The 26,041-nt window shown below is 51.6% G+C and overlaps 1 protein-coding gene across 1 annotated transcript; it reads left to right on the top strand.

Annotated features, from left to right (window-relative positions):
• Nucleotides 1-563: 563 nt before the first annotated feature.
• TMEM72 (transmembrane protein 72) lies at nucleotides 564-25,958 on the top strand. Its single transcript, XM_047072640.1, has 5 exons — nucleotides 564-633; nucleotides 18,499-18,565; nucleotides 22,508-22,579; nucleotides 24,130-24,269; nucleotides 25,480-25,958. The coding sequence occupies exons 1-5, from the start codon at nucleotides 564-566 to the stop codon at nucleotides 25,956-25,958; spliced, it is 828 nt and encodes a 275-aa protein (XP_046928596.1).
• Nucleotides 25,959-26,041: the final 83 nt, after the last annotated feature.

Genomic DNA, 26,041 nt, shown 5'->3' with positions numbered 1-26,041 from the left:
AAGCTTGGAGCTCATTTCATGAGTTGTTTCTGCTAGTGATTTAAAGACACAGCTTTCTCTTCCACACGAAACGGTCACCTCTAGACAATGACTTCCCCGGACCCCGTGGGCCTGAGGTCCAGGTGTGACTTTCTCAGAGCTGACCAGTAAGGAAGGGCCTGGGCTGGCTCCTCGGCTCTCCCCTCCCACCCAGAAATGGTTAATTGCCAGCTCCAGGCTGCCTCCAGCCCAGCCCTAATTGGCCCGATCTCAAGCGGCCGTGCTGGAGCCGCAGCAACTCTGGGCCAGGCCGGAGCTGCGCGGAGCGGCAGGGGCACTCTTCCAAGGTAATGATTAAGCTGAGCGTCTGGCAAGGGCACAGGCAGCAGAGCCGGGAAGGTGAGCCCTGTTCACACCTCGGCCAGGCTGTGGTGGCCAGGACTGGTTTGGAAGGCAGGGCCCCGGGGCACGGGGGCCCAGAGCCGACAGCCACAGCCTCCCCCTGCACACGGGCATCCAGGAGCATCTCAGGCCGGAGCTTCTGCTGCCTGCCCTACTAGGACCCTGCCCTCGACCCTGGCACCATGAAGCTACAGATGTTCTGGACTGGGCTGGAATACACCTGCCGGCTCCTGGGCATCACCACTGCTGCAGGTAAGACCCCGCCTCCCTGCTACAGTCCCCTGCGCCCTGGACACAGCAGACATGGCTGCTCAAGGGGTGGGCGCCAGCAGGCTGGGGACAGATGGACGCATCGGGCCACATCTGCTCTCACTTTTCTTCCCAATGCCTCCAGAAACACTGTTTCGCAGGGCAGCGGCAGGTGCAGTGGGGTGAGCCTGAGTGAGGGAGCCTGATGCCAAATCTCCACTTGGTAACCCACCACCCATGTGACCCTGGGAGCCCTCAGTGTCCTCATCTGGGAACTGAGTAGGGAGGGTCTGCTTTACCTCCTGGAGGGCTATTGTGAGGTGGAGGTGGGGTCTGAAGGTGAAGGTATAAAAAACCAGGCCAATGTGAGAACCAGACGCCTCCCCGTATAGTTATGAAGATGATCAACAGAGCTCAAACCACAGCCCTATTTCACAGAGAGAGAATTCCCAGCACTTGGGGCAGGCTGAGCTCTAGGACTAAACATGGAGATCCCCGGCTTCCCTTGGCCCACTCCCACCTCATTAACAGAAAGTCCTGTAGAAACCCAAGCCCCCTCCCTGTGGCCTGACTACAAGAACACAGTGTGGGTCTGGAGAAGAAATGGTTCCCTACCCTGGGCTCCTCTCCCTTATCCGGCCTGATCACAGGCTGCTTGACTTTCTGGAAGCACAGACAGAGCAGAACCAGAGCACCCACGATCCTGAGTTTTGCCTGCTCACTTCCCCAGTGCAGACCCCAACCTTTAGTCCCATAGGCCCCACATGGCCAGAGTCTGTGTGGGGGAAGTGAGAAGGCAGCGTTCTGAGCTCTTAGCTCGGGTCCCACTGACCCTTAGGAAAAAGAAGAGACACACATTGATCACCAGGTCCTTCCTTGCCACTGGACAAAATCCAGGATGGGTCTTGGCAAATAGGAAATGTCCCCCAGCTCAGACTCCAACAGTGCTGGTTCCAGCCCCCCACCCTGTCATCTGCTGATGTGTGACCTTGGGAGAGCCACCCAGACCCCCTCGGATAGCACTTTCTGATCTGGACCTCCTGGCCAGGTATTTTGAAAGATCAAGGATGCATAAGCTGAGCCGAGTTAAGTGGAACTGAGAGCATAAACCTCTTGGGAGAAACCTCTATGACATGGTTCAGAGCTTGTTGGGGAGGCTGGCCAGTGGGCTCTTCTAGCATCCAGGTCCTCAGCACAGGAAGTCAGCTGTTGGGGAAGCTCTAATGCCACCCTTCTTATTGCAAGATGGAACACCTGAGCCCAAATAGGGGCAGTGACCTTGCCCAAGGTCACACTGCAGATCACAGGGACAGCAAGTCTGGAGCTCAGGTGCCTCAACTTTTGTAAAGGCCAGGACTCTGGCCAAAAAAAACCCCTGCTTCTCAGAGTAGGAAACCCCACCCAGCAGACACCAGGAAGGGTCTGGAATTGCTCTGCTGAGGGTCCTGAGTAAATGGGCTGGCAGGGTAGCCATCTCCCACCTCCAACAGAACCACCTTGTTACCTACATATAAGGGAATGAATGCCGACGCCCACAACTTCACATCCCGGGGAGAGAAAGGTAAACCTATAGAGTGTTTCTGTGTCTGGGGTTCGAGTCCTGATCTACCCCTGTTGATCTTGAGCCCACCCTGCCCTCCTCCAGGCCTTGGTTTTCAGATAACTATAATGTATCCTTTTTAGCTATCAGATATCTTGGTGATATTCTGCCCAGAGCTGCCTCCTGTCAGGAAGCCGTTTTAAGACATATCTATTTTTCTAATAGCCTAGCAAAAGACAGTTTAAAAGTCTGATTTATCTCAGTCAGTGGAAGGGTCTGCAGCCACACACACACACACACACACACACACACACACCTCCTCTTAAGCACACTCTTATCTCTGTGCAGAGGGCTGCTGTTAACGCTGAAGATGGGTCTTCCTCTTGGTTTTGATAAGATCCAGGCTAAAAATAGGCCACAAGTTGCCTTTTAATGGCCAGGCTTTCCAATAATCTTGTTGGAGCTTTTTAGAGTGCTGGGAGCACGTGGGAAGCTAGAGAGAGGGGCTTTGGTGCTTTTGGGCAAATCTCAAGTTTCTTCCAACGTCACTAAACTCCTGGCCCGTTTCCAGTGTGTAAGATTTGCAAATTCTTTATTCCCTTAAGCCTCTTGTTGTTGAAATCTCCGTTGAGAAATCTGGGCCTCATTTACAGGGGCATTGCTACCAGAGAGGAAATAAGACTTGAGACAGAGGCTGTCACTTTACAAAAACCCCAGGAGACCTAACGCAGCCCCTGGTCCTTTGGTCAGAAGGAACGTGGCATCTCCAGAAATGAGGAGAAGCATGTGGCCCAAGGTTGCCCAGTGTCACCTGCAGGTGACACCTGCCAATCCACCTGCCAATCCCCTCTGCAGATGGGATCTGGGACTATTAGAGGTTCTAAGGGTACCAGACCAGGAGACTCCACCACGACGGCAAAGCCCAGTGGCTAAGGCCTGGTTAGCTGAGCTCATCTCTTCTTCTCCTCCCAGGCCCTTTGGATGAAGCTTCTTCAGGATGTCCAGTAGTCCCACGGGCCATTGCTGCCCCACCCCCATGCCCAGCCCCACAACACCAGTGGGCACAGACAGAGCATTGCCACTGCTGAACAGGGGCAGACAGGCCACGAGCAGACAGCACCCAGCTGGAAGTGTTTCTAAAATTAGAAAATTCTCTCCCATGAGATTTTTTATGACTTTGAACCAGTCATAAAGTTTCCAAGTCATCACAGAGCTGCCCCCCCCCCAAAACGTTTGTCTTACTCTTGGCCGGCTTCACTCATTTGCATTACCTCCTTGGCATGGAAGGAAATATGTGTATGAGTGTGCGTATGTGTGTGTGTGTGCACGCACATGTGATGTCTGGTGCCTCTGCTGCTGAGATGTGGCTCTTGGAGTCACTCAAAGAAGCAGACACAACTGGGGAACTGCACACAGACTGTGAGCGCTCCTCACCTCCCCTCGCAGATGCCCACTTGTCCAACCCTCAAAGCGGGTTCTCATTGTGTCCACATAAAGGCAGGGACGTGCCATCCTGAGTTAGAGACTCGGGCCCCAGGGGCTGTTCAACCCTGGGCTTTATTCTCACTACAAACCCACCATCAGAAAAGGGAACCTGGGAAGTGGGTTGTAACTGAGATGGGAGCCCAGAGGTACAGGGAGCCCCTTCTCTGTCCCGCAGGACTGGTCCCCATCCCTGTTCTTGGAAAGCAGGATTGGCTTCCCTTTGAACTTCGGCAGTCCTCTTAGTCCCTGAGAGAGAATCTCCATGCGCTTCCTCACCACTCCTCAGCCCCAGCCCCGAGTCTTTGGGGAAGAGAATGGAAAGAGCCCACTGTGTTGGCCCTTTGGTGAGACCCCTGCAACTTTCCTCAGAGCAATGGCGGCTCGGGGTTGAGCCTTCTCACTGCCAGTGCTTGAGGGCTTTCATCGTTCTTCCAGCCCCGCTCGGGTGTGAGAGCCGATAATGAACATTATTATTTGAGTATTTACTGCGAGCCAAGCTCTGCGCTGCCTGTTTCAAAGGTAGTGTTGCATTTCGTCCTCATAATGACTCTTTGAACCATCATCATACTCCTCCCCATCCCCACTGTATGTGGGGGGAAACTGAGGTTTGGTGGAGTGAAACACCTCATTCAGAGTCTCACCAACAGGAAGCAAAGAGGCAAGATTCTGATTGATGATGGTCTATTCCTGAGACCCGACTCTTCCACCTAACTCCGGCTAAAGAACACGTCTTTATATGTCTTGGCTACCCCAAGATGTGGGAGGTAAAACACACAGAGGGTCCCAAAGAGGCCGGACCGAAGCCACGCCATACACAGGCTCAGGCATGTGGGGTCACAGCTAGTTGGGCACAGCTACACTGAAGCCTGATAAGCATGACCAAACACTTCCTGAATCTAAAGACACTGACATTTCATCACTTCCTGTCTCTGAACATGCATATTTTGCCTGGCACTACCAAATCCACTCCTGGACCTCCTCTGAGGACAGACAAATCTGCTCACCTTTCCGGAGGGAACTGTCACAGCAGGACCTCCCATTTATGGGTCCAGAGATGCACAACTGATAACAAGAGTAGAGTCATGATCTTGCTAAAGCCCCACCAGTGTCTATGAGGGCCAAGTGCTGACCTTAGTCCTAGTTTACAAATGAGAAAACCGAAGCTCAGAATGTTCGGGTAGCTTGGCAGAAGTCGCACAGCCAGTAGACAGCGGGTATGGTATTGGGGGTCCAGTCTGCCCACTCGCAGGGATGCAGTGGAACATCCAGGGACCGTCAGTACACTGCTCCAAAGAGAGGGGTGCCACACAGCCAACTGGGAAATGGGCTGGCACTGAGACAGGGCCGTTTTGAATGAGCCCTGCTTGTCAGGCTAATGTGCTCTTTCTCACAAATCAACTATTTTAGATCAACCTGGAATCACTTAAGGGTTTGTTTTGTTCCAGGTTTTTGACCTATTAACCTCTTCTGTCCTCTAAAGGACAGAGCCACATTCCCCAAAGCCCCATTCCTTGCCAATATTCGGTTCAAACTGGAGACTTGGCTTATTAATATAGCCTAAGACAAAAGAAGCATTTAAACCCAGATGTTCTCATTATTTTTTAAAGAGTACAGCAAATGCATAGTTTGACCTTAGCCCTGACAAAGCCTTCAAAACAAAAAACAACAACAACAACAACAACAACTAATGCTTCTGAGGCAACCATCTTGGGCCCTCCATGCTAATTTCCATCCTTCTTAAATGTGTATCCCCGTGACCATTTCCTGCCATCTAAGGAAGCTTTGTGCACTTCAACATGTCCACAAGTGAATTTATTACCCAAGCAAGACCACATTGTTTTCAGATCCTCCAAATGGATGTTGACTGTTTTTCTTTTCTGATCTGATTGTTCCAATGAGTAAATGAGATATCCCTACTTCTGTTCCGCTCCCTTAGCACTGAAAGATCATATGACTTGGGTCAAACGTTTTTTTTTACCTCTTTGTGCCTGTGTCCTCCTTAGATTTAGAATCAAGGAATCTGTAACGCCATTTAGGATTCATTTATTCAGCGAACATGTGCTGAGTTCCCATTTTGTGTCGCGTAGACACATAGATTAGGATGGTCTGACCCTTACCCTCGAGAAGCACATGGTCTGACCAGGGAGACAAGCCAATAAATACACATCCCAGCACCAAGTGCTGCAGTGTAGAGTTGGAGGGGTGAATTTGTGTTCTTCTCTACTACTTACTAGGTGTGTGACTTTAGGCGTGTTACCTAACCACTTTACACATCAGTTTTTTCACCTATGAAATGGGAATAATGACTGTATTTACCCTCTAGGGCTGTGAACATTCAACAAAACAATGACTGAAGCATGAAAATGCCTGGCACATATATTCTCAATCAGGGCTGGTTAATTTTTAAAGGGATGTGTTGAACACAGGGATGATAGAGCATAAGTGATGGGCTCTTCCTGAAGGATGGAAAAAGAAGAAAGACCAGAGGAAAGGGATAAGGCAATCTATGACCCTTGAAGCTGCAAAGGGAGGAGGAAGAGTCCTTAGAATGTGAAGAGTCTTTTACTGAATAACATTTTCCTTCACAGTCTGAGGTTGGGTCATTAGGATCAGCCCACAGAAAAACTGATCATTTCTAAACCACACGTAGTGATCAAATCAGAAGAAAGATGGTAGCCTCGTTTTGTTTTTTACCAGCTGGCAATTCTCTTAAAATTGTCCTTAGTTCGGAACAACCATCTGAAGAGGGCTATTATCAAAAGAGATTGTCGTTAGATATAAGTGGCAGGTGCTGAGGAGGGAGAGCCTTCTGCGGATTTCCCCCCAAGACTTCCTAGATCACCAGAGGCCAGGTGAAGTCAGATGAAGAAACATGGCTTGTGTGGCATGGATAGAGTATCTGGAAGGGTGGCCATTGTTTTCCGGCACCAGGAAACTGCCATATGGAAGGGTGAGCAAATGTCTTCTTTTTGAATGCAAGAATAAGAAGCAAATACCTTGGGCAAATACCTTGACCTGAAATCAAGACCTAAAAGAAATTCCCCCTGTAGGTCCTTACAAGAATGCTATTCTGTGCTAGAGGTGATATCCTCAATAGTATCAGTGATCCCTGCAGAGCCATCAACAATGTCATCCCCCAAAAGTGGCATATCAGCCTAGATGGCTTCACAAGTGAATTCTACAACATTGAAAAAATAATATCATCTATTCTACACAACCTTTCCAGAAGTCTGAAAAGGAAGGAATACTTTTCAACTCTTCCATAAACTAGCATTGCTCTAATACCAAAACCAGACAAAAACATCATGAGGAAACTACAAATAGCCCTCAAAACATAGATGTAAAAGTCCAAACAGTGGTTTAGCAAATCAAAAAATATATATGTCAAGAGGATAGTATATCATACACAAGTGGAGTTTATCCCAGGAATAGTAAGATTGCGTTAACATTTGAAAATCAGTTAATATAATCGACCATATTAACAAACTGAAAAAGAAAAGCTTATATTATACAAAGCATTTGACAGAATTTAACATTCTTTCATGAGGAACCCTATCATCAAACTGGGTATAGAAGAAAACTGTCTCAGCCTAAAAAGAGCATCCACCAAAAACCTTACAGCTACTTACAAGTAAAAGATCAAATGACCTTCTCCTAAGATTAGTAACAAGACAAGAATGTCCACACTCACCACCTGAGCCAACATTGTACTAAAGATTATAACCAGTATAATAAGGCAAGAAAAAGAAATAAAGTATATACAGGTTGGCAAGGAAGAAGAAAACTTGTTATTCACAGATGACATGATCATCTATGCAAAATCTGATGGAATCTATCAGAAAAGCTACTAGAACTAATAAAAGGTTTAGTAAGGTTGCATAAGACAAAATCAATATACAATAACCAACCATATTTCTCTATACCAGCAACAAAAAAATAGAAAATGAAAATTTTTATTTTTTTATTTTTTTTGTTGTTTTTTTTAATGAAAAATTTTAAATACAATTTACATAACGTCAAAAATATGAAGTACTTCGGAATAAATCTGACCCAAAAATAAACTAAAAAAAAAAATGCTAGAGGTAGCAAAGAAGACCTAAATAAATAAAGAAATCTATCCTGCTCATGGGTCAGAAAACAACATTACTCAGATGTCAATTCTTCCCAAAATTGTCATACAGTTTAAAAGCAAATTCAGTCAAAATCCCAACAGTTTTTTCCAAAACCTGAAAGCTGCTTCTAAAATTCACATGCAAATACAAAGGTCCTAATATAGCCCAACAATGTTGTAATCAAAGAACAAAGTTAGAACATTAACACTACCTGGGGTGCCTGGGTGGCTCAGTTGGTTGAGCGTCTGACTTTGGCTCAGGTCATGATCTCTTGGTCCGTGAGTTTGAGCCCCGCGTCGGGCTCTGTGCTGACAGCTCAGAGCCTGGAACCTGTTTTAGATTCTGTGTCTCCCTCTCTCTGACCCTCCCCCATTCATGCTCTGTCTCTCTCTGTCTGAAAAATAAATAAACGTTAGAACATTAACACTACCTGATTTTAAGACTTATTGTAAGTCTGCAGAAGTCAAGACAATCCACTATTGACATAAAGAAAGACAAATAGGTTAATGGAACAGAATAGTGTCCAGAAACGGACCCATACATTTATAAACAACAGAGTTTTGACAAAAGTACAGAGGCAATTTAGTGTAGAAAGTGTAACTTTTTCAACAAATGGTACTGAACAATTGAAAATCCATTTACCAAAAAATGAATGTCTATCTATAGCTTGTACCATACACAAAAAAAGACTAAAGTGGATTATAGACTTAAATGTGAAACCTAACACTACAAAACTTTTATTTTTTTAATGTTTATTTATTTTTGAGAGTGTGTGTGTGTGTGTGTGTGAGTGGGGGAGAGGCAGAGAGAGGGAGAGAGAGAGAATCCCAAGCAGGCTCCGCATTGTCAGCACAGAACCAGATGCAAGGCTGGAACCTGGCAACGGCGAGACCATGACCTGAGCCAGAGTCAGAGCTTAACTAACTGAGTCACCCGGGAACGCCTAAAACTAAAAAACTTTTATACTACGGGATAAACTCTAGGTAATGAGTTAAGCCAACGTTTCTTATTTATAATATCAAAAGTTCAATCCGTAAAAGAACAAACTGATAAATCGCATGCCATCAAAATTAAAAACTTCACTTTTCAAAATATAATGTTAAGAGAATGAAAAATCAAGTTGACAAAAATACATGATGGCCAATAAGCCCATGCAAAGATGTTCCACATCATCAGTCATTAAGGAAATGCAAATCAAAACTACAATAAGATACTACTACGTAGTATTAGAATGGCTTTCTACCAAGTACTGAGTGTTGGCAAGGATGTGGAACTGTAATACAGTACTCATGGGATGTAAAATGGTACACTCACTTTGGGAACGATTTGGCAATTTCTTTAAAAAGTAAACATATAACTACCATATGATCCACCATTCCATTCCTAGCTATTGATACCCAAGAGAAAAAAAAAAGCAATGTCCACAAAAAGATTGTACATGGATGTTCATAGCATCTTTGTTTTTTTTTATTTATTTATTTATTTATTTATTTATTTATTTTTTAACGTTTATTTATTTTTGAGACAAAGAGAGACACAGCATGAAGGGGGGAGGGGCAGAGAGAGAAGGAGACACAGAATCGGAAGCAGGCTCCAGGCTCTGAGCCATCAGCCCAGAGCCTGACGCGGGGCTCGAACCCACGGACCGCAAGATCGTGACCTGAGCTGAAGTCGGACGCTTAACCGACTGTGCCACCCAGGCACCCCATAGCATCTTTATTTGTAACAGCCAGAAGCTAGAGACAACCCAAATGCCCGTCAACAGATGAGTTATAAACCAGCCCAAGTATATCCATACTGCTTAGCAATAGAAAGGCGTAGGGGCACCTGGGCTCAGTCAGTTAAGTGTCTGACTCTTGATTTTGGCTCAGGTCATGATCTCATGGTTTGTTGGATTGAGTCCTATATCAGGCTCTGAGCTGACAACACAGAGCCTGCTTGGGATCCTCTCTCTCCCTCTCTCTCTACCCCTCCCCCCACTCACATGCACTCTCTCTCTCTCTCTCTCTCTCTCTCTCAAAATAAATAAACTTAAAAAAAATAAACAATAGAAAGGCATAAGTCCTGATATGTGCTACCACATGGATAAATCTCAAAGTAATTATACCGAATGAAAGTAGACAGCCAAAATAGAGTATATATTGTATGAGTCCATTTTTATAAACTTCTAAAAAATGCACACTAATCTCCAATGACAGAAAGCAGGTCAGTGGTTGTCTGGGGGTGGATGGAAGGGTGGGAGTGTAGTATTACAAGGATACAAGGGCCACTCTGGTTTCTGCGTGCCTCATGCTCCAGCAGGTTGGCTCAGGTAGCTGTGCATGATGATGGTAGAGGCAGGAGAGAGCAGACCAAGTTCACAAACTCATTTCACATCATTGCTTGCATGATTCCTGATAACATCCTCTTGCACGAAGCAAGTCACATTTCTGAGCTCAGATTTGAGGGCTTGGGGAATCAACCTTCGCTTTAATGCGGGGGACTGCAAAGTCACAAAACAAGGGGTGTGGACACAGAGAGGGGCATTACTTACTGCAATCTACCCCAGGACTTCTACAAGGCCAGATGAAGTAGACCTCCTGGATGGTCAACTTTGGTCTATAGCTCATGTTAAAAGAATCTAGTCTAGAAAATTGAACAGGTGCAAAATCTTGCCTTTGGGAAATTCTTCCCTAACAAGCTTGTGAGAGGTATTAAGGGTACTCACTGCCACACTATACTCTAAAATCTCTTCTAATTGAATATTTAGAATTTTCTACTATAAAATCTTGGCCTTTTCTCCCAGTGTCTCTGAACCCTGGCCCATATGTGTCAGCTGAACGTCTCTCAACATACAGGTAAACCTCCCTGCCAAGCTCAGACTCTGCCAAAGCTTCTCCTGGGTTAAGAAGTCTACAGCTACTACCTCATTATCTCAGTGGATCCTTAGCAACTGGCTCCAACATCTTCATGTTCTTAGAAATGGTGCAAGTGTAGCTGTTACCTCTACAACGAGCTGTGACCTTTTCAGAACCTAAACCATCCCCAGCCATTGTCATCAGCTGGTACATCCTTACCCGAGATGTCCTTGTGTATCCTACGACCAGTAGGAGATACACCATAATTGAGGAAGAAGAGGAGAGACAACCATGGCGTGGTGAGTTATGAGGCTGCCCTCAGCAGCAGTGAATATGACATTCTCATCTTGCTCCCCACGCAGCCAGAGCCAATATCACTGCCAGGTAATGTGACCTCTAGTGACCTCTGTTGCCATCAGGGCACCGCACTGAATGTAAGACAGATATCAAGACTCCACCCAGTGATGGAGTCGGAACAGACAACCCCCAGCCAACCATGAGGTCAGTACTGAGACAAAAGCAGCACGAGGCCAGAGGCCCCCAGGATAGCCCCTCAGCAGTCAGCACCACGGACAGGCCACGTCCTCATGAGCACACTGGTCCTAAGCCCTTGGCATCCCTAGCAAGTCACACAGAGGACGTGACACAAGAGATGTTGAAATGGATGGGGATTTGGACTACTGATATCCCAATCAGGCCTGCAGAAGGGACCTCAGGCAGAAAAATCAATGAACAACATCAGTGTGCAGAGAAGAGCTCTTTAGCCACAATAACACTGTGTATTAATGGAAGGAAAGGATGAGAATAAACCCTCTCCTCCCCCTTGAGAGTACTTGCCTCTCTCGGGCAGGAACAACCTGCCTCTCCTGATAATTCTATGAGCCATCGTCTACATTTGCACAGCACTCTGTAATGTACTAAGATTGAGCATTCAGAGCCATTTGTGTATGCTTTTATTACCCTCATTTTCCGGAAGAGGAAGCAGACGAGAGGGTTATGGTTTGCTTGAGAAGCCGGGGCTCCGCTTTCCTGATCAGGCCTCACGTTCTCTCTGCCACAGCCGAGTACCCGCACAGCTCCCATCCGCCCCTGCTCTGAGACCAGCACATCAAGACACCTAGAAGGATGCCCAGAAAGCGGTGCACCACAGAGTCTCGGGCCAGAACCTCTGATCCCTGCTAACTGAACTAGAACAAGCCACTCAGGAAGGCAACTCAGAAGAGAGCCCTGGCCTCTGGGAGAAGAAAATACCGTGCCTCGGCCCAGACAGGAAGGACAGAGGCTAGAGGGCAGGGGACAAGGTGAGGAGGCCAGGCCTGTCCACAAATGCTTGTGGAGGAAGAACTGGCTCTAATGGGCACCAAGTAGGATGCCTCCCCCAGGGGACGGTGCAGGAGGGGGGAGACAGAAAGGTGGGGCAGACTGTACGGGGGGTGGGGGGCTCCTAATGTGGCGCTGTGGGTCTGGGAAGAGAGGTAACAGGGCCCTGAGGGACAGATAACAGGGAGTGTTGGAAGGAGTCAATGGGTCACTTGATGGTGGTATAAAAGTAGTTACATGGCAGTTCTGCCCAGCACCACCCTCCCACCTGCAGCACGACAACAGCAACGACAATGACAACAACACATCTAGGGATCAAGGCTGTTCTTAGGGGCAAGTTTTTCTTACAGAGAATTTATCGTAATGAAGCCCTGATTCTGGGGACATGTATGGTGTTTGTTTCCATGGTCGAACTGTCCGCTCCTCTGTCTCCACGCCCAGCTCTGGGAAAAGGCCTCAGGGCCATTTGTCGGAGTGAATTGCTGACACAGATTGTCCATTTCACACTGAACTAGAGCCCCGTGAAGCCAGCGTTGCAGAGACACCAGCCAGGCTGCCTTGTCAGGAGGAAAGGGGACCAGGAGTACAGGCCAGATTCCAGGAGTAGCTAGAGGCTCCCTAACCCTGGGCCATGTGCGTCTCTGGATGCCAGGGCTGGAGACACCCGTTGCCATGGTCACAAAAGGGCCAATGCCGCCTCCGCATCACCGTGGGAGTGAGCACCTCTTTATATTTAGGTCTTAAATTTAGAGCGAGCGCCTCTTTAAATTTTGTGCTCACCTCACATCGGTCCTGGCTTCGCTGGATGCCGAAACTTCTCTGTGTCTTATAGACAGCCCTGCCTAAATTTGGAAACCTGTTCCTAGGTCCGATTCCACCAAGCAAGGACTATACCCATTCTCATCCACGGGGCTGACAAGAGGCCTCGGAGAGAGCAGGTGGCCCACGCCCGCGCGGTCCTGGGAAGACAAACGCACAGGAGACAAGATGGCCAAACCACTTCTCACACACCCGTCCCATTTTTCACCTAACACCCCTCCTTCCAATCGAAGGCCACACATCATGCTCATTTCTTGGCTTCTGAAATACCCCAGTTCTGGAAACTAGTCCCCTGGAAAAACATTTGGGAAGCTCCAGACCCTCAGTCAAAACGGCCTTGGAGTCCTGTATCTGCATCACATGGCACTGTGGGGCCTCCCAAAGACAGTGCGTTCCCAGCACAGTTCAGTGAGAACAGCAGGCAGGGAGCTGCCATGGCAATGGCTGATGTGGCTGTCTGGGGCGAGTGCTAGATACGAGTCACAGCGTTCTCCCGCAGTAGACGGGCCTCAGTGTTTGCTTTCCTCACTTTTTCCACTGGGAACCTTTGTAAAATGAATCTGCAGAAGGGAACCGCTTTGGATGAGGCAGAGCCTCACCAATCCTGCATGAAATCCTAAGCTATTATACCAGCGAATAGGATCCTAGAGACCCCATCCCCACTCCTAATGAGCTGCCTCTCCCGGCCCGTGCCCAAAGTTGAGCAGGGGGAGAGTTGCTACAGGACCTGGGAGCCCACAAGTTGGCTTTCTGACAACCAAGCTGAGGACCGGTGAGAAGGGCCAGAGGCCCAAGGGGCTTTGGGCACACGCTCAACATTGAGAGTCAGAATATAGACCAGACCAGACACAGGGACTTCTGGGCCAAAAACCTCAGGTAGTTAAGAAGATAGGATAAGCTGCTTTTCCAGTTCTGTGGCTACCTAATAAAACCACTCCAAAACTTAGTCGCTTGAGGCTACAACAATTTTATTACGCTCAAAATGTTGTGGCTCGGGAATTCAGGCAGAGACAGTGGAGACGGCTCATCTTTGCCGCATGACGATGGGGTGGCTGGAATGACTCCTCAAGGGCTGAATGTCTGGAGCTTTGGTTCTGACTGTTGGGTTGGCTCGTCCATTTTTCTCCACTTGGTACCTGCTGGGGCTGGGACGTCCACGGAACTTCCTCACGGAAACTTGCCTGGTGGAGAGGGCTGAACCAGCTGGGGCTCGCTGTGTATCTGTCCGTCTCTCTCTTTCTCTGGCGTTCCCTCTACATGGCTTCCTCGCACACAATCGTCCCGGGAGCATCAGACTTCTTACGTGGTGGGTGGGTGGCCCCAGAACAGGCATTTTAAGAGGCCTGGGTGGAAGCTCTTTGTGAATTAGCAGTGTAAGTCCTTGAACTGTCTACATCATTCTACTGAACTGAGTCACTAAGGCCAGACCATATTCAAAGGGAGGGGAGTTAGACTCCACCTCTTGATGGGAGGCGTTGCAAAGAATTTGTGGGCAGCTTCCATTAACACATCCTACTGTAACAAAGAAACCCCAAATCACGTTGCTAAAGTTAGGGGTATCTCTCTCACCTAACTGTGTAGAGTACATGGGCGTCCACTCTCCTTTTCTGCCATAGAGCCCAGCAATTAGTTTATCAGGTGTCTGGGAGTGTGGCTGCCCCAGGGATCCGTGGGAACATCTTCACAAGACCATCCCTGGCTCACTTACCTTAGTCATGGCAACTAGTGTGACCTTCAGAGGCCCGGGAGACCTTTGGGGAGATAAGTGCTAGGGAGAAGAGCAAGTTCTCGTAGAAACAAGTCCAGTCCCCAGGGTACGTGTCTGCACCCAGGCCGCAGGGACAAGGGTTTTCCCAGCACCACGAGGCACCGCTTTCTCAATGGACTTGGCTCCCTTGGAGGAACAGGAGGAAGTTGCAAAGTACAAGAGGACTTGAGGGTGTGGGCCCAGGAAGCCACACTGTCACTGCCCTAGTGTGGAACCCGTGACCTTACCTGGTCCCAGGAACTGCACAGAGAAGCCCAGAGACGAGGCCCTGGCCCTTTTCAGCCACGGCGGTTCCAGGTTCTTATTCATGCTGCTCCACGCTTCTGGCATCACCTTGCCTTCCTTCCCTGCAGAACCGTCCTCGGCTTCCAGACAGAATGGAGCCAGCACTCGTCCTGTTCCCGGGGTGCCGTGGCCTCTTCCCACCCTCCCCCGCTCTTCATTTCCTGGGTCCGCGACAGTCTGCCCAAGCCCCAGGGTATATTTCCTTTGCACCGCTGTGCTTTACCCAGGCCTGGCACAGAGGATGTGCCATAAATGAGGGTGCAGGCTGACCGCTGGGGACTTTGGACCCTGGCCTATTAGGACAACTCTTGGGTCTCTGGGGGGCCCTGCCCTGGGCAAGGAGATTCAGCCACGGCTACTTCTGACATTCAGAAGACGACTCTGCTCAGACTGATGGCCCCTTTCCAGAGGCCTGGGGTGAAGGCCAGATGGGTTACTACCACACTGAGCCAGAGTTTAGACATTCGGCAGATCATCGAGGCAGTGAGGCAGGAGTTTGCTGACTCGTTCTGTGGCAGACATTAGAGAAATCCATTCACAGCTGGGTTTGGGGGACACAGTGGTCCACTGCCCATGGCAACGAGGGTGTCATCCATGTAACACCCCCATCACCCCATGTGAGGGCCCCCAGGAAATGTCCTCCCCACCAGCACCATTGTCACCAGAGTCCTTCCTCTGCTGGGGGTTCTTGGGGCCCCTGGGAATCAGTCCTGATTCTGGCTGCCCTCTGCCCTTTACAACAGCATGCCCCGGGCAAGGTGCCGCTCCTCCAGGATGCGTGCTGGGATTTTTCCATAAGTTACATGAGGGACGTTGTGCAGACTAAACAAGATGCACGTAGGGACCTACTGGAATGTGCCGGCACGTGCCGGGACCTCCCTGAGAGGCAGTTGGGTGGTCACGTCCAGGGAGGCTCCAAACCCAGACGCCTTCTGGTCCCACCCTTCCGCCTTCCACTACCCAGATGAAAACCAGGATGAAATGGCAAGGCACGCCCTTCTCTGTGCCTGGTCTGAGCCCCCAGACAGAACCAGCCCTCCCCTCCTGGGGTCCTGTGCCTACTGGCACCCTAGTATTAAACAGGGGAGCAAGGGCACCTGGGCACGCCAGCAGGAGCCAAAACCAGAGCTCGTGGCTACCAGTGTGCTAGGAGATGGGGAGGCCAGGAACAGCCAGACCACGGTCCTGTCTCTCGGTCACCACCTCACGTCTGCTGCTTGATCTCGGCCAATCACCAAAGCCTCTTGCCCTGTCTGCCCGAGGTCGGGATGCTTTCTGAAATGCCAATCTGAACATGTTGCTCAACTTCTCCAAAACACTCAAGGCCCTCCTTGCCCATCCTGTGGGGGCTGATATTTAAAGACCCACCCGCCAGCCTCAGTCCACATGGACTGCCCAAGGCCCCCTCTGAGAAAAGAGAGCTCTCTCTTTTCTCTGCTGTTCCATTGATTTGTTTTTTTTAATCGCAGACCAGTGCTGCCTCTACAGCATTCCTAGAATGCCCCTCTGACTATTGACCTTCTGTTTCCATCAAAAGGCATCAAAATACCTCTCCATAGGCCTAACAAACCAGGGCAAAGGGCTGTTTCCAGGACCCTTTCCTGCCACCTGCTGGCCACTGGCCACAAAGCATGCGAATCTACAAATGTGAACGAAGCCACCCGCCGAAAGTTAACAAGCGACTGAGCAACTGTGGTGTGCCTGGCATCAGTTAGCTTACTGAATCCTTATAACCATTCTGTGCAAGAGGGATGACGAGGAAACCGAGGCTCAAAGAGATTGCGTGCCTCAGCTATTAACTGGCGGATGTGAGGTTGAAATGCAGGAATGACCTTGGTTGGTAGGTTGGTTTTGCTTACACTCTCTGTGCCTCAGTTTCCTTTCTGTAAAAGGACGGTAACACTAGTACCTTCACAGAGCACTGTTGTGATGACTTGGAAAGTTAACAAACGCTAAGTGCTGAGGACAGGGCAAGATACATACATTGAGTGAAAACTGAATAGACAGATGGGCATTTGCCTGCAGTATATACCACATCACACACACACACACACACACACACACACACATCGACAGTGGAAACCAGGAAACCGTCCATCACCTGGAGCCAGAGTCTCAAGTTTGGTCTGCAGATCGTTTACCTTCTGACATGTGTCCTTGGGAGAACTACCCAAGATGACAGACTGGGTAGGAAGTATATACCTCCCTGTGTCTCGGGCTGCTGTTGAGGAGCCAGGACGAGCTTGACCACCGTGCAGAAAGCATTAAGCTCTCCGTAGGTTACGCCGGCCCGCTGGATGTGTGTGGCCGACCAGCATCCCTGGCCCCTCACGGGGTACAAGCCAGTGAACATCTAGAACCTGGAGAGGGCACGGGGCCCTCCACAGCTCCAGACCAAGTCCAGGGGAACACCGGAGCCTTCCATCACTACGAATCCTCAGGCACCGCCCCTCTCTTCCTGGACGGAAGCACTCTGTGCCCTGCTCCCCAAAGCACTTCCACATCCAGTCCCCCCAAGGGGGAGCGAGAGGTGCCCGTGGCCTAAGTGAGGGGCTCTGCACTGCTCTTCAGCAGACAAAAGTCTCAGGACATGGGGATGAAAGTTTACAATGTCTCTGCCAGGGAGGAGAGGACTCATCAAGGGAAGCAGCCTCCCAACCAGCAGAGGTGAAGGGCCACACATGGACAGGCTACCAAACACAACAGCCTAGCCCTGCCATCTGTGATTTTCTGGGAGGGAGACAAGGTGAAGCCACAATTCGGCCAATAGCAGAGGGGGTCATCCGAGCCCAGAGAAGAAATAGAGGGTGCAGTGTAATCAATTAGGACCAGAAAGAACTCTGGTTACTGGGCCATGCGGCCCTGGAGGAAGTTTTCAGGACACCTCCGTGCTGTCTGTGGAATGTTTCCATAAGCGAGCGGATGGGGTCTGAGCCACGGCTCATTGAGTGAAGCGGTAAGAGCAAGGGAATCCCCGTGAGGAGACAGCCCGGAGCCAGCAAGTCTAGAAAGGAGAGTCCGAGAAGAAATTCACGCTGGACAAATGGAAGGTCAGGTGCTTGAGCACAAACACCAACCGCCAAGTAAGAGCAGGAGGACGGACGAGGCTAATCAGCTTCCTGTGTCCGAGCAAACCCTCAGGGGCTTAACCAGCACTGGGGCCAAAGCAAGGAGCCAGGACTGTGTGATACAGGAGGCATGAAACCAGCGAGTGGAAACGAGGTCACAGAAATAGCTACAACAGTGAGCTAGGCAAGGGGACAGGGGTTGGGGAGGTCCCACGGCCAAGCACGGACCCAAACACATGGCATACACGGGTATGGCTTGCAGGACAGTGAGGGCACTTAAGGCCATGCCACATGGAAGACAGCTGTGGAGCAGAGGGGCTGGTGGCCCGTCAGTGTGAACTGTCTCTGGGGACACTAAGGGACGACCCATGTGTGCAGAAGACAGGCATCTGTGCCCCGGAGGCACTGCTGGGGTTCTGCCTGAAACCCCTCTGGCTTCCAGAGACCATTCCAGAAGGCTCCCTGCTCTCCTGCATCTTCCCAGCCACTAATCCCTGTGCCATGTGGAGAAGAGCCCACCCTGGCTCCCGTTCCCCAGGGAGAAGCCTCACTCCACAGCCAAGGAACCTTCCACAGGGCCACGCTCTGGCTAGAGCACGTGGGCCCACTCTCCCCTCTCTTCTTCCCCTCTTAGTGTTGATCGGCGTGGGCACTGAGACCTTCCTCCAGGGACGGTTCAAAAGCCTGGCTTTCTATTTGCTGTGAGTATGCGTGCATGTGCTTTCCCTGCCCACATGTTCTGCTCGGTACATCCCAAGTCTGTCTCTTCAGACTAACACAGAGCAGCCCCCACCCCTTTCCCATGCTAACTCCGTCACATCCCACAGGTAGAAGAAGTAGAGAGGGCTTCTAGGATATTCTCTGCTTTGGGCAGGGCTTTGGTCGGACTATCCCATAAATCAAACAATTCTCCTTCCATTCATCTACCTACACACCCATCCTCCCATCCATCCATCCACCCATCCGTCCAACAACCCATCCATCTATCCATCCATTCAGCCAGCGAGCCAGCCAGCCGCCCTCTACCCACCCATCTATGTTTCCAATCATTTCTTTATTCAGCAACCACTAACTGAGCTCTTGTTTTAAAGAGAGAGGAATCAACTCAAGAGACTATATATGTGAGCCCTTCTACATGCCATGCACACACACACAAAAGGTTTTATTTACATCCTGTTCTTTAACACTGACCGCATCATGGAAGTGCACACTGTCCTAGTTTCTCAGGTTAAAAGGTTCAGAGGGAGTAAGCAGCTCAGCCACGTCACCAAACTTAAGAGCAACAGGGCGCACACTCAGGCCTGGGCCCATGTAGCTCCTCCCCAGCATCCTTCCCAGCCAGCTGCCTCTGCAAATGCCTCCCGGCAGGAAGGAGATCTCTGTGCAGTGGTGACCCAGGGAGGGAGGAAAGCCTTGGGTCCCTGCCGGCTCTGACCAATCAGCTTCTCGGCATCCCCACCCTGAGGGACACAGGGAGCCTGCGCTTGGCCTGCGGGGTGGCCAGGCTGCCTCTGCAGCTCCTCCCTCTCCTCCCCATCTACATCCACCCTCATCACTGCCCAGGGCAGGTCTTCAACCTGCTAGACGGGTCACACCCACCATCTCCCCCATCTTCCACCCTTCCAACCCACGTCCACACCACCACGCAATTAGCCACCTATAAACACAGGGCTCTTCCAGAACCTTCAGCAGCTGCCAGGGTCTCCCGGCCATACTCTCTGCCATTTCCTGGCTTCCATTTTAGTTCTTGTCACTCAGCTTCCACCCCCGGAGCTTCTGACTCTTTCTCAAACTCACCTGCACCACCTCACCTCCTAGCCCGTTGTTCATCCCAGTGAGCACCCAAGGTGATTTTCCACCCACCTCGACATTCCCAAAGCCTGATATTCCTTCCTGGCGTTCTGCCCTGGGAAGCTTGCCCGGAGCCTGAAGCCCCCACTGCCTGAAAGTGACTTCTCTTCGCTCTGAACACCCTCCATGTCCCACTGAGCCTGTCCCCGCCGCTCTGCGCTGTCTCTCCGGAATCCAGAAGCGGGCCCGGCCTTCCCCCTCTCCGCACGGTTGTGCAGCTCACCCACACGGTCACTTCAAATAAGAGGTAGGGTTTTCATCCTGCTGTAACAGGTCAGGTCCGTAGCTGCTTAATGCAAACTGCTTTCTGCCCAGAACCCTGCCCCTTCCTGACCGCTCTGTCCCTTTCCTGAGAGGACGCTGTGCCCATCTGGTCACTCTGCGGCCCGTCCTCGAAGACATTATTTCCAGCCTCCGGTCCCCCGGCCCCTCGCGGTGAACTGGCTTAGGTTCTGCACCCTGCACTGCTCTATAACCCCACGGGACGGGCAGCCACCACCCTCCTGAGCACACAGCCACCCACACCTCAAGGGACATCTAAACGCCAGCCTCCCTCTTCCTTCTTCCTCTGCCGTCCTCCTTTGCACTCACTCAGGCTCCCCTGCAGATCTCAGACTCCTGCCTCTGCATTCCCTCAGAGCGGTCTTCGGTCCTCGATGGCAGCGCATCGAGGCAGTGGCAGTGCATCGATGGCAGTGGCTGTAGGACGGCCACTCCCTCCTCTGTGTCCCCGGGACCCTCGCACTCTCCAGGAGGAACTGAGCTGCTGTTGGCTTTCGCTTGTCCTTCACTTCTCTCTGCCCTGGCTTCCTCTCCCATCTTCCTCCTCCCTGCGAGGCCCTTCACTGTCTTCCTCACACGCACCCACAAACAGCAGCCACACCATTAGCTGAAGGGTCTGCGTGGCTTGTGTGGCACCCTGGGCAGAGGCCTTGGTTTGTAGGATGTTGCTGCCACTGCAGGGCTCTGGCCTTGGATTCATTGCCCCACTTGAGTAAGCAGACTTCCCTGGCCTCAAGAGGCACAGCCTCTATAGTACCAGACAGGACGTCTGGTGAGTCACTTTATTGCCCAAGCCTCAGTTTCCTCTTTGCTCCCCCCTCCCCCATCCCAGGCAATGACTCTTGTTTTACAAAGCATGCACCTTGGTGTGCTTGTTAGGAACACAGGCTCTGGAGTCTGAGTGCTGGGTTCAAATTTTGCCACTGCTACTGATCTGCTGTGTGACCATAGCAAGGATCTTGACCTCTCTGTGCCTCGAGGCCCCTAGCTGTAAGCTGAGGGTAATTACAGTGCCTCAACAGTAATATGGTTACAAGGACTGAATGAATTGATATTTGAAAGCCCTTAGGACATAGCTGGCGCATCGTTGTCATTATATAAATGTTAGTTACCCAATTTAAAAGCTAAGGAGTAAGAGGGAGATACTGGGAGACATAAAGAGAATAGGAGAGAATGGGGATTAATGACTAAATGGTCACAGAGAGAGAAAGAAAAAAGATAATAACTAACATGTATATAATGAGCATTATGTGCCACATTTGAAAGGCTTTGCAAATATCAATTCATTCAGTTGTTATAAGCAATGTTATTGAAGCAGTGTAATTACCCTCAGTTTACAGATGAGGATACTGACACACAGAAAGGTCAAGCCTCTTGCCTATAGGCACACAGCTGGTCAGTAGCAGGGGCAACGCCCAGGAACCTGAGGAAACCACGGCCCCCAGCCGCAGTGGGCCTGGGCTACATGGAAGAATTAGAGAGGGAACTGCCAAAGGGCGTTCACAGAGGCTCAGGTCACACAGGAAAACCGGGAGAAGCAAGAGGTCACCAGACAGACAAAAGGAGGAAAGGGGAGTCTTTCCATGAGGGACCAGCCTATGCAAAGGCCCTGTGGCACTAGTAGCGTCCCGTGTGGTCAGAGGACTATAGAAGTTCATGTAAGACTTTAAAGGCATGCTAAGAAATTTCCATGTTGTGGGCCAGTAGGACTCTCCAACAAAACATTCAAGTTCCATTCCCAAAGATCCTAATATGTAAAGTCTGAGGCTCACCCAGGAATCTATGATTTTACATATTTCCCAGAAGATTCTGACTGGAAGGCCCCTGGACCATACTTGGAGCACAGGGAACTTTTGAAGCATTCTGGATTGGGAGGAATACTGTCACATTCAGGTGTCAGAAGGAGCCCTGGGGGCAGCCCAGTAGTGGCAGAGTGGAGAGGCAGGAAGGGGAGAGGGGAAGCAGGGAATCAGGGAGGCAGAGAAGGGGAGACTAGTGCAGGGGTTGAGGGGGCAGTGCCCAAACTCAGGTCAGACAGGTGAGGCCAGAGAGAATGGGAGTGACTCTAAACCGTGGAAGGAGTACAACCAGCCCCTCCTGGAGACGGTTTGGACAGTGGGAAAAGAGGAAGAAGGGAAGGAGTCTGGAACAGATCCAGCCTTCAGGTTTCTACAGCCAAGCAGTGAATGTCCCCCTAGTGACAGTAAGTAGAAGTATGTGCCTGCCAGTGTCCACACAGGGGCCTGGATCAAGGCGGCCTCCCCTGCTGGCCCATACTCCCTCACCCATGTCTGGGCCCTGGCCCCCACCCCTCCACTGAGGCCCAGGTCCTGGCATGAAGGCAGCTCCTGGCAGATGTTGGCTTAGTGGCAGCATCAGATCGGGAGACCCCTGGTCAGTCTGCTGGCTGTGCCTGGCCAGGGGCCCCGGATGCTGTGAGAAAAAAGGCTATGGGAGAGCGAAGGGCGGACCAGATGGCACCAGACCTCCCTTACCTGTCTCCTCCACAGGTTTATAGGAGCTGTCATCTCTGTGTGTGAAGGGGCCTACTTTGTGGCTCAGCTGCTGACCATCTGCTTCCAGTAAGTTCCCTCCAGAGCAGCCCCTCCACCACCTCCCAGCCCCAGACGCTCCCAGATACCCCCACCTGTGAGGCCACAGCCCAGGTGACGTTCTGCTTCTGCAGTCGCTGCGGATGGCTTCCCTCCCCACAGTGCGGCCAGCCCCCGCCTAGACATGGGATCAGGCCCGCAGGGCTCAGTGGTCTCCTTTCCCCGCTCCCAACCAGGGGAGCAGAGTGAAGCATTCACTGAGGGCCTGTTCCCACCCAGAACTCCCGGCGGAGTCTGTCCCCACCACCAAGAACAGGTCATACCTGCACCTGCCATCCAAGGCACCCACAGAGGGGTGAGGACCCTGCAGAAGGCCGGACAGGTTTGGAGTAAGCAGAACTAGATTTGAGAACTGGTTCTTTTTCCTGCTGGGACCCAGGGACAAGTCAGGGGCTGCAAGGATCTTGGGAAGCCTCAGTTTGTAGAAGCTGTCATCAATGTGGCCAAGGGCTGTCCCTGGACCACAGCTCTCAGAACCTAAACACTTGGGTTTCTAGGTAGTCAGGGAAAGAGCCAGGCCTCAAATCCAGCCGTCCTGGTACCTTGCAAGGCTATCAGCTGCCTCCCAAGGTCACCAGCCCTGAGGCCACGGGCTTCCTCCTTTCTGATGCATGTTACTGCCAAGGGATCTTTTGCAACTTCTCTGGAAGGAGGAGGGGCAGGGAAGAGGGGGCAGGGAAGAGCCCTGAAGCTGAAGGGGCATTTCTCCCTGCTCTGGACTCCTTTCTCCCAGCCCGGGTTTGGTCGCAAAAGAATGTCCACCAGAGGGCACCAATGAGCCATGGCCATGGCCGTGGTGCTCTGGACCGGCACAGCATCCTCCAGGCCCCTCCACTGCCCCCAAACTTGCCTGGCCAGAATTCAGCTGTGCAGAGCCCTGCTCCAGACCAATTCAGAGGATGAAGGAGATAGACCTAAAGGCAAGACCTTTCCTCCTTTGAAACCTGGAAGCAACACCCCTGAGGAAAACTGCTCAGCATCAGGCCTCTGCCAGGCCCATGTGTGGTCCTTGTGTGACAGTTTTTAAAAAAGCCCCTCCGGGCTGATGCCATCTTATGCCTAGGTGACATTCCGTGAGCAAGGTATAACTGGATTCCAGCCTGTTCATACAGGTGGCCAGGCAGCTTGTGCAGTGCACAGTCAACACAACTGTCCCAGCAGGCTATCTCCCCTACTGTGTGCCTTCTCCACTCCACGGGGGACCTCCCAATGGGGCCCTGGTTTCCTTCCCAGTCTTGGCTGAGTCCTGATATCATTTGGCTCCTTTCCCCCTTGACCTAAAGGCAGGGCTAGACAGCACTTCAGAAAAATTGTGGACCCTCTGGAGGGACTCAGACAAGACCCCTAACTGTGGAACCCATGGTGAGAACACCAGCCCCTGGGGAGTGTTCAGCCAGAGGTCACTAAAGAGAACATGGACACAGAAAGACCCAGTCCCAGCCTCCAACAGCTTCACTTGTTGCTGGGGCTTGTCTGGGTTGTTTGCTGTCTCCTACTAATCCTGGACTCCCTCCCGCCAGGTGTCGGCCAGCGTCCCTGGCCTACAAAGCGAGGGAGAAAGCCCGCTGGTTGGGCTGCTTCCAGAAGTTCCTGGCATACATGCTGTTGTCTGTGGCCTGCTTTCTCCACCCGGTCCTGGTCTGGCACGTGACTATCCCAGGTAGGACCTCCAGGGGTTAGTGGAGGCCAGCAACCCCCACCACAGACGGGCTCTGAGCAGGAAGGGCTGAATCCCCTTCTCACAGGCCTCACGGACCCCATTGACTTCTCCGGCCTAGATGGTCATTTCTCTGTACAAACCCATCCCTGTCTCCCCAGTGCCTACCCACTCAGGGGCAAACTCCTCAGCCTGGTTTGGAAGGTATGCCATGATGGGACCCAGGGCAGACCCTCAAAGCCTCCTCATCTTCTCCCACTCCAACTTCACAGAGCCTGCTAGTCAGCCTGGTGTCTGATCGTAGAAGCCAGGACTCCGTGCTCCCGCCCCTCGGTGTTGTCCGTGACCTCTTTGGCTAATACCCTCCTCTCCCCTCCTCCCTAGCTGTGAAAACTCTGTCCCTTCTCGTGACCCACCTAAAATGCCAGGAAGCCAGCTGCCCGGGGAAACAAAGCCGAAAGGCAGAGCTTCCTCTTTCTCCCTGTGGTTTCTTTTCATGCACCTGTCATAGCATCTCAAGGCCACTCTGCACAGCCCTCAGTGGACTCCGGAGAAGGATTCAGCATTGCCGAGGCCAGAGCGAGCCACAGCCTCCCGCTCCTTGGAGACGCCCGGAGGCTTCCTCTGGCCAGAGCAGCAATCTCTGCCTGAGACAGAGGGACCTCTGGCCTGGAAGCTGGGGGTGGGGGGCCCCCAGGAGTAGGGCCCGTGCTAGGCCAGCCCCACCCCATAGGATTTGCTCTTTCTTCTGTGTTCACTGGGGAGGCTGAGGAAGGAGCATGTCCCCGCTGCTGGGAGCGGAAGGAAGCCCAGATCAGTCGCTGGAGCCCAGCATTCAGAAGAGAGTGCAGACCCGTTGAAGGTCCAGCCCGACACGCTGTCTTAGCAGGGAGGCCAAGCACGGTGATGAGAGGCCAGGCGGGCTGCACCAGGGTCGGCTGTCACTAGGCGGGGGACCTCAGGCATGGGGCCCCCTGGGTAACGAGGAGGGTGAGGACCCCAGCATAGCGCTGGCCCTGCTGACGTCCCTCAGCCGGGCATCAGGCCTGCCCCCTGAATGTGAAGTGGGTGCGTGAGGACAAGTCACATGTGCAGGCTGGAGCGCAGGAGGGCCTGAGGGTGCCGCGATGGCCTTTTGGGACAGCGGGCTTGGACAGCCTCTGGCCCTTCTCCAGCACTCACCCAGCATGCTGACCTCCCACATCCCTTCCAGGCTCCATGCTCATCATCACTGGCCTGGCCTACTTCCTGCTGAGCAAGCGGAAGAAGAGCAAGGCCAAGCCCGAGGCGCCCGCTCCCCCAGAGCAGTACACGGACCCCTCCGGCAGTGCCGTGAGCACCACTGGCTCTGGGGACACCGAGCAAACGTACACCTTCCACGGGGCCTTCAAGGAGGGGACCGGCTCCCTCTTCATCCACATGAAGAGCATCCTGAAGGGGACCAAGAGGCCCGGTGCCCTCCAGTGCCCGGACACCCTGACCGAGCTGACCCTGGAGCCAGCCGACTCGCTGGTCAAGAAGAAGCAGGTGCACTTCGAAGACAGTATGGTCAGAATCATCCCGTCTCTCACCGAAGACCTGGACGCGGGGGACAGCGAGCCAGAGGAGACCACCTCTGACACCACCCCCATCATCCCTCCCCCGCAGGCCCCTACCTTCCTGTCCTCTCTCACAGACGCCAGCCTGTTCTGAGCCGCAGGCTCCAGCCTAGGGGACACTCAGCAAGGGGTCTGCATAGATCGATGGCCCTGCCTGGAGTTTCCTGACATCTGAGG

This window comes from Lynx rufus, unplaced genomic scaffold, assembly GCF_022079265.1.
Source record: "Lynx rufus isolate CCGP_SWC_20201006 ecotype Redwood Valley unplaced genomic scaffold, mLynRuf1.p SCAF_11, whole genome shotgun sequence".
Classification (NCBI taxonomy): Eukaryota; Metazoa; Chordata; class Mammalia; order Carnivora; family Felidae; genus Lynx; species Lynx rufus.
Note: the sequence above shows the minus strand (reverse complement) of the source record. Positions and strands in the feature narration are given on the sequence as shown.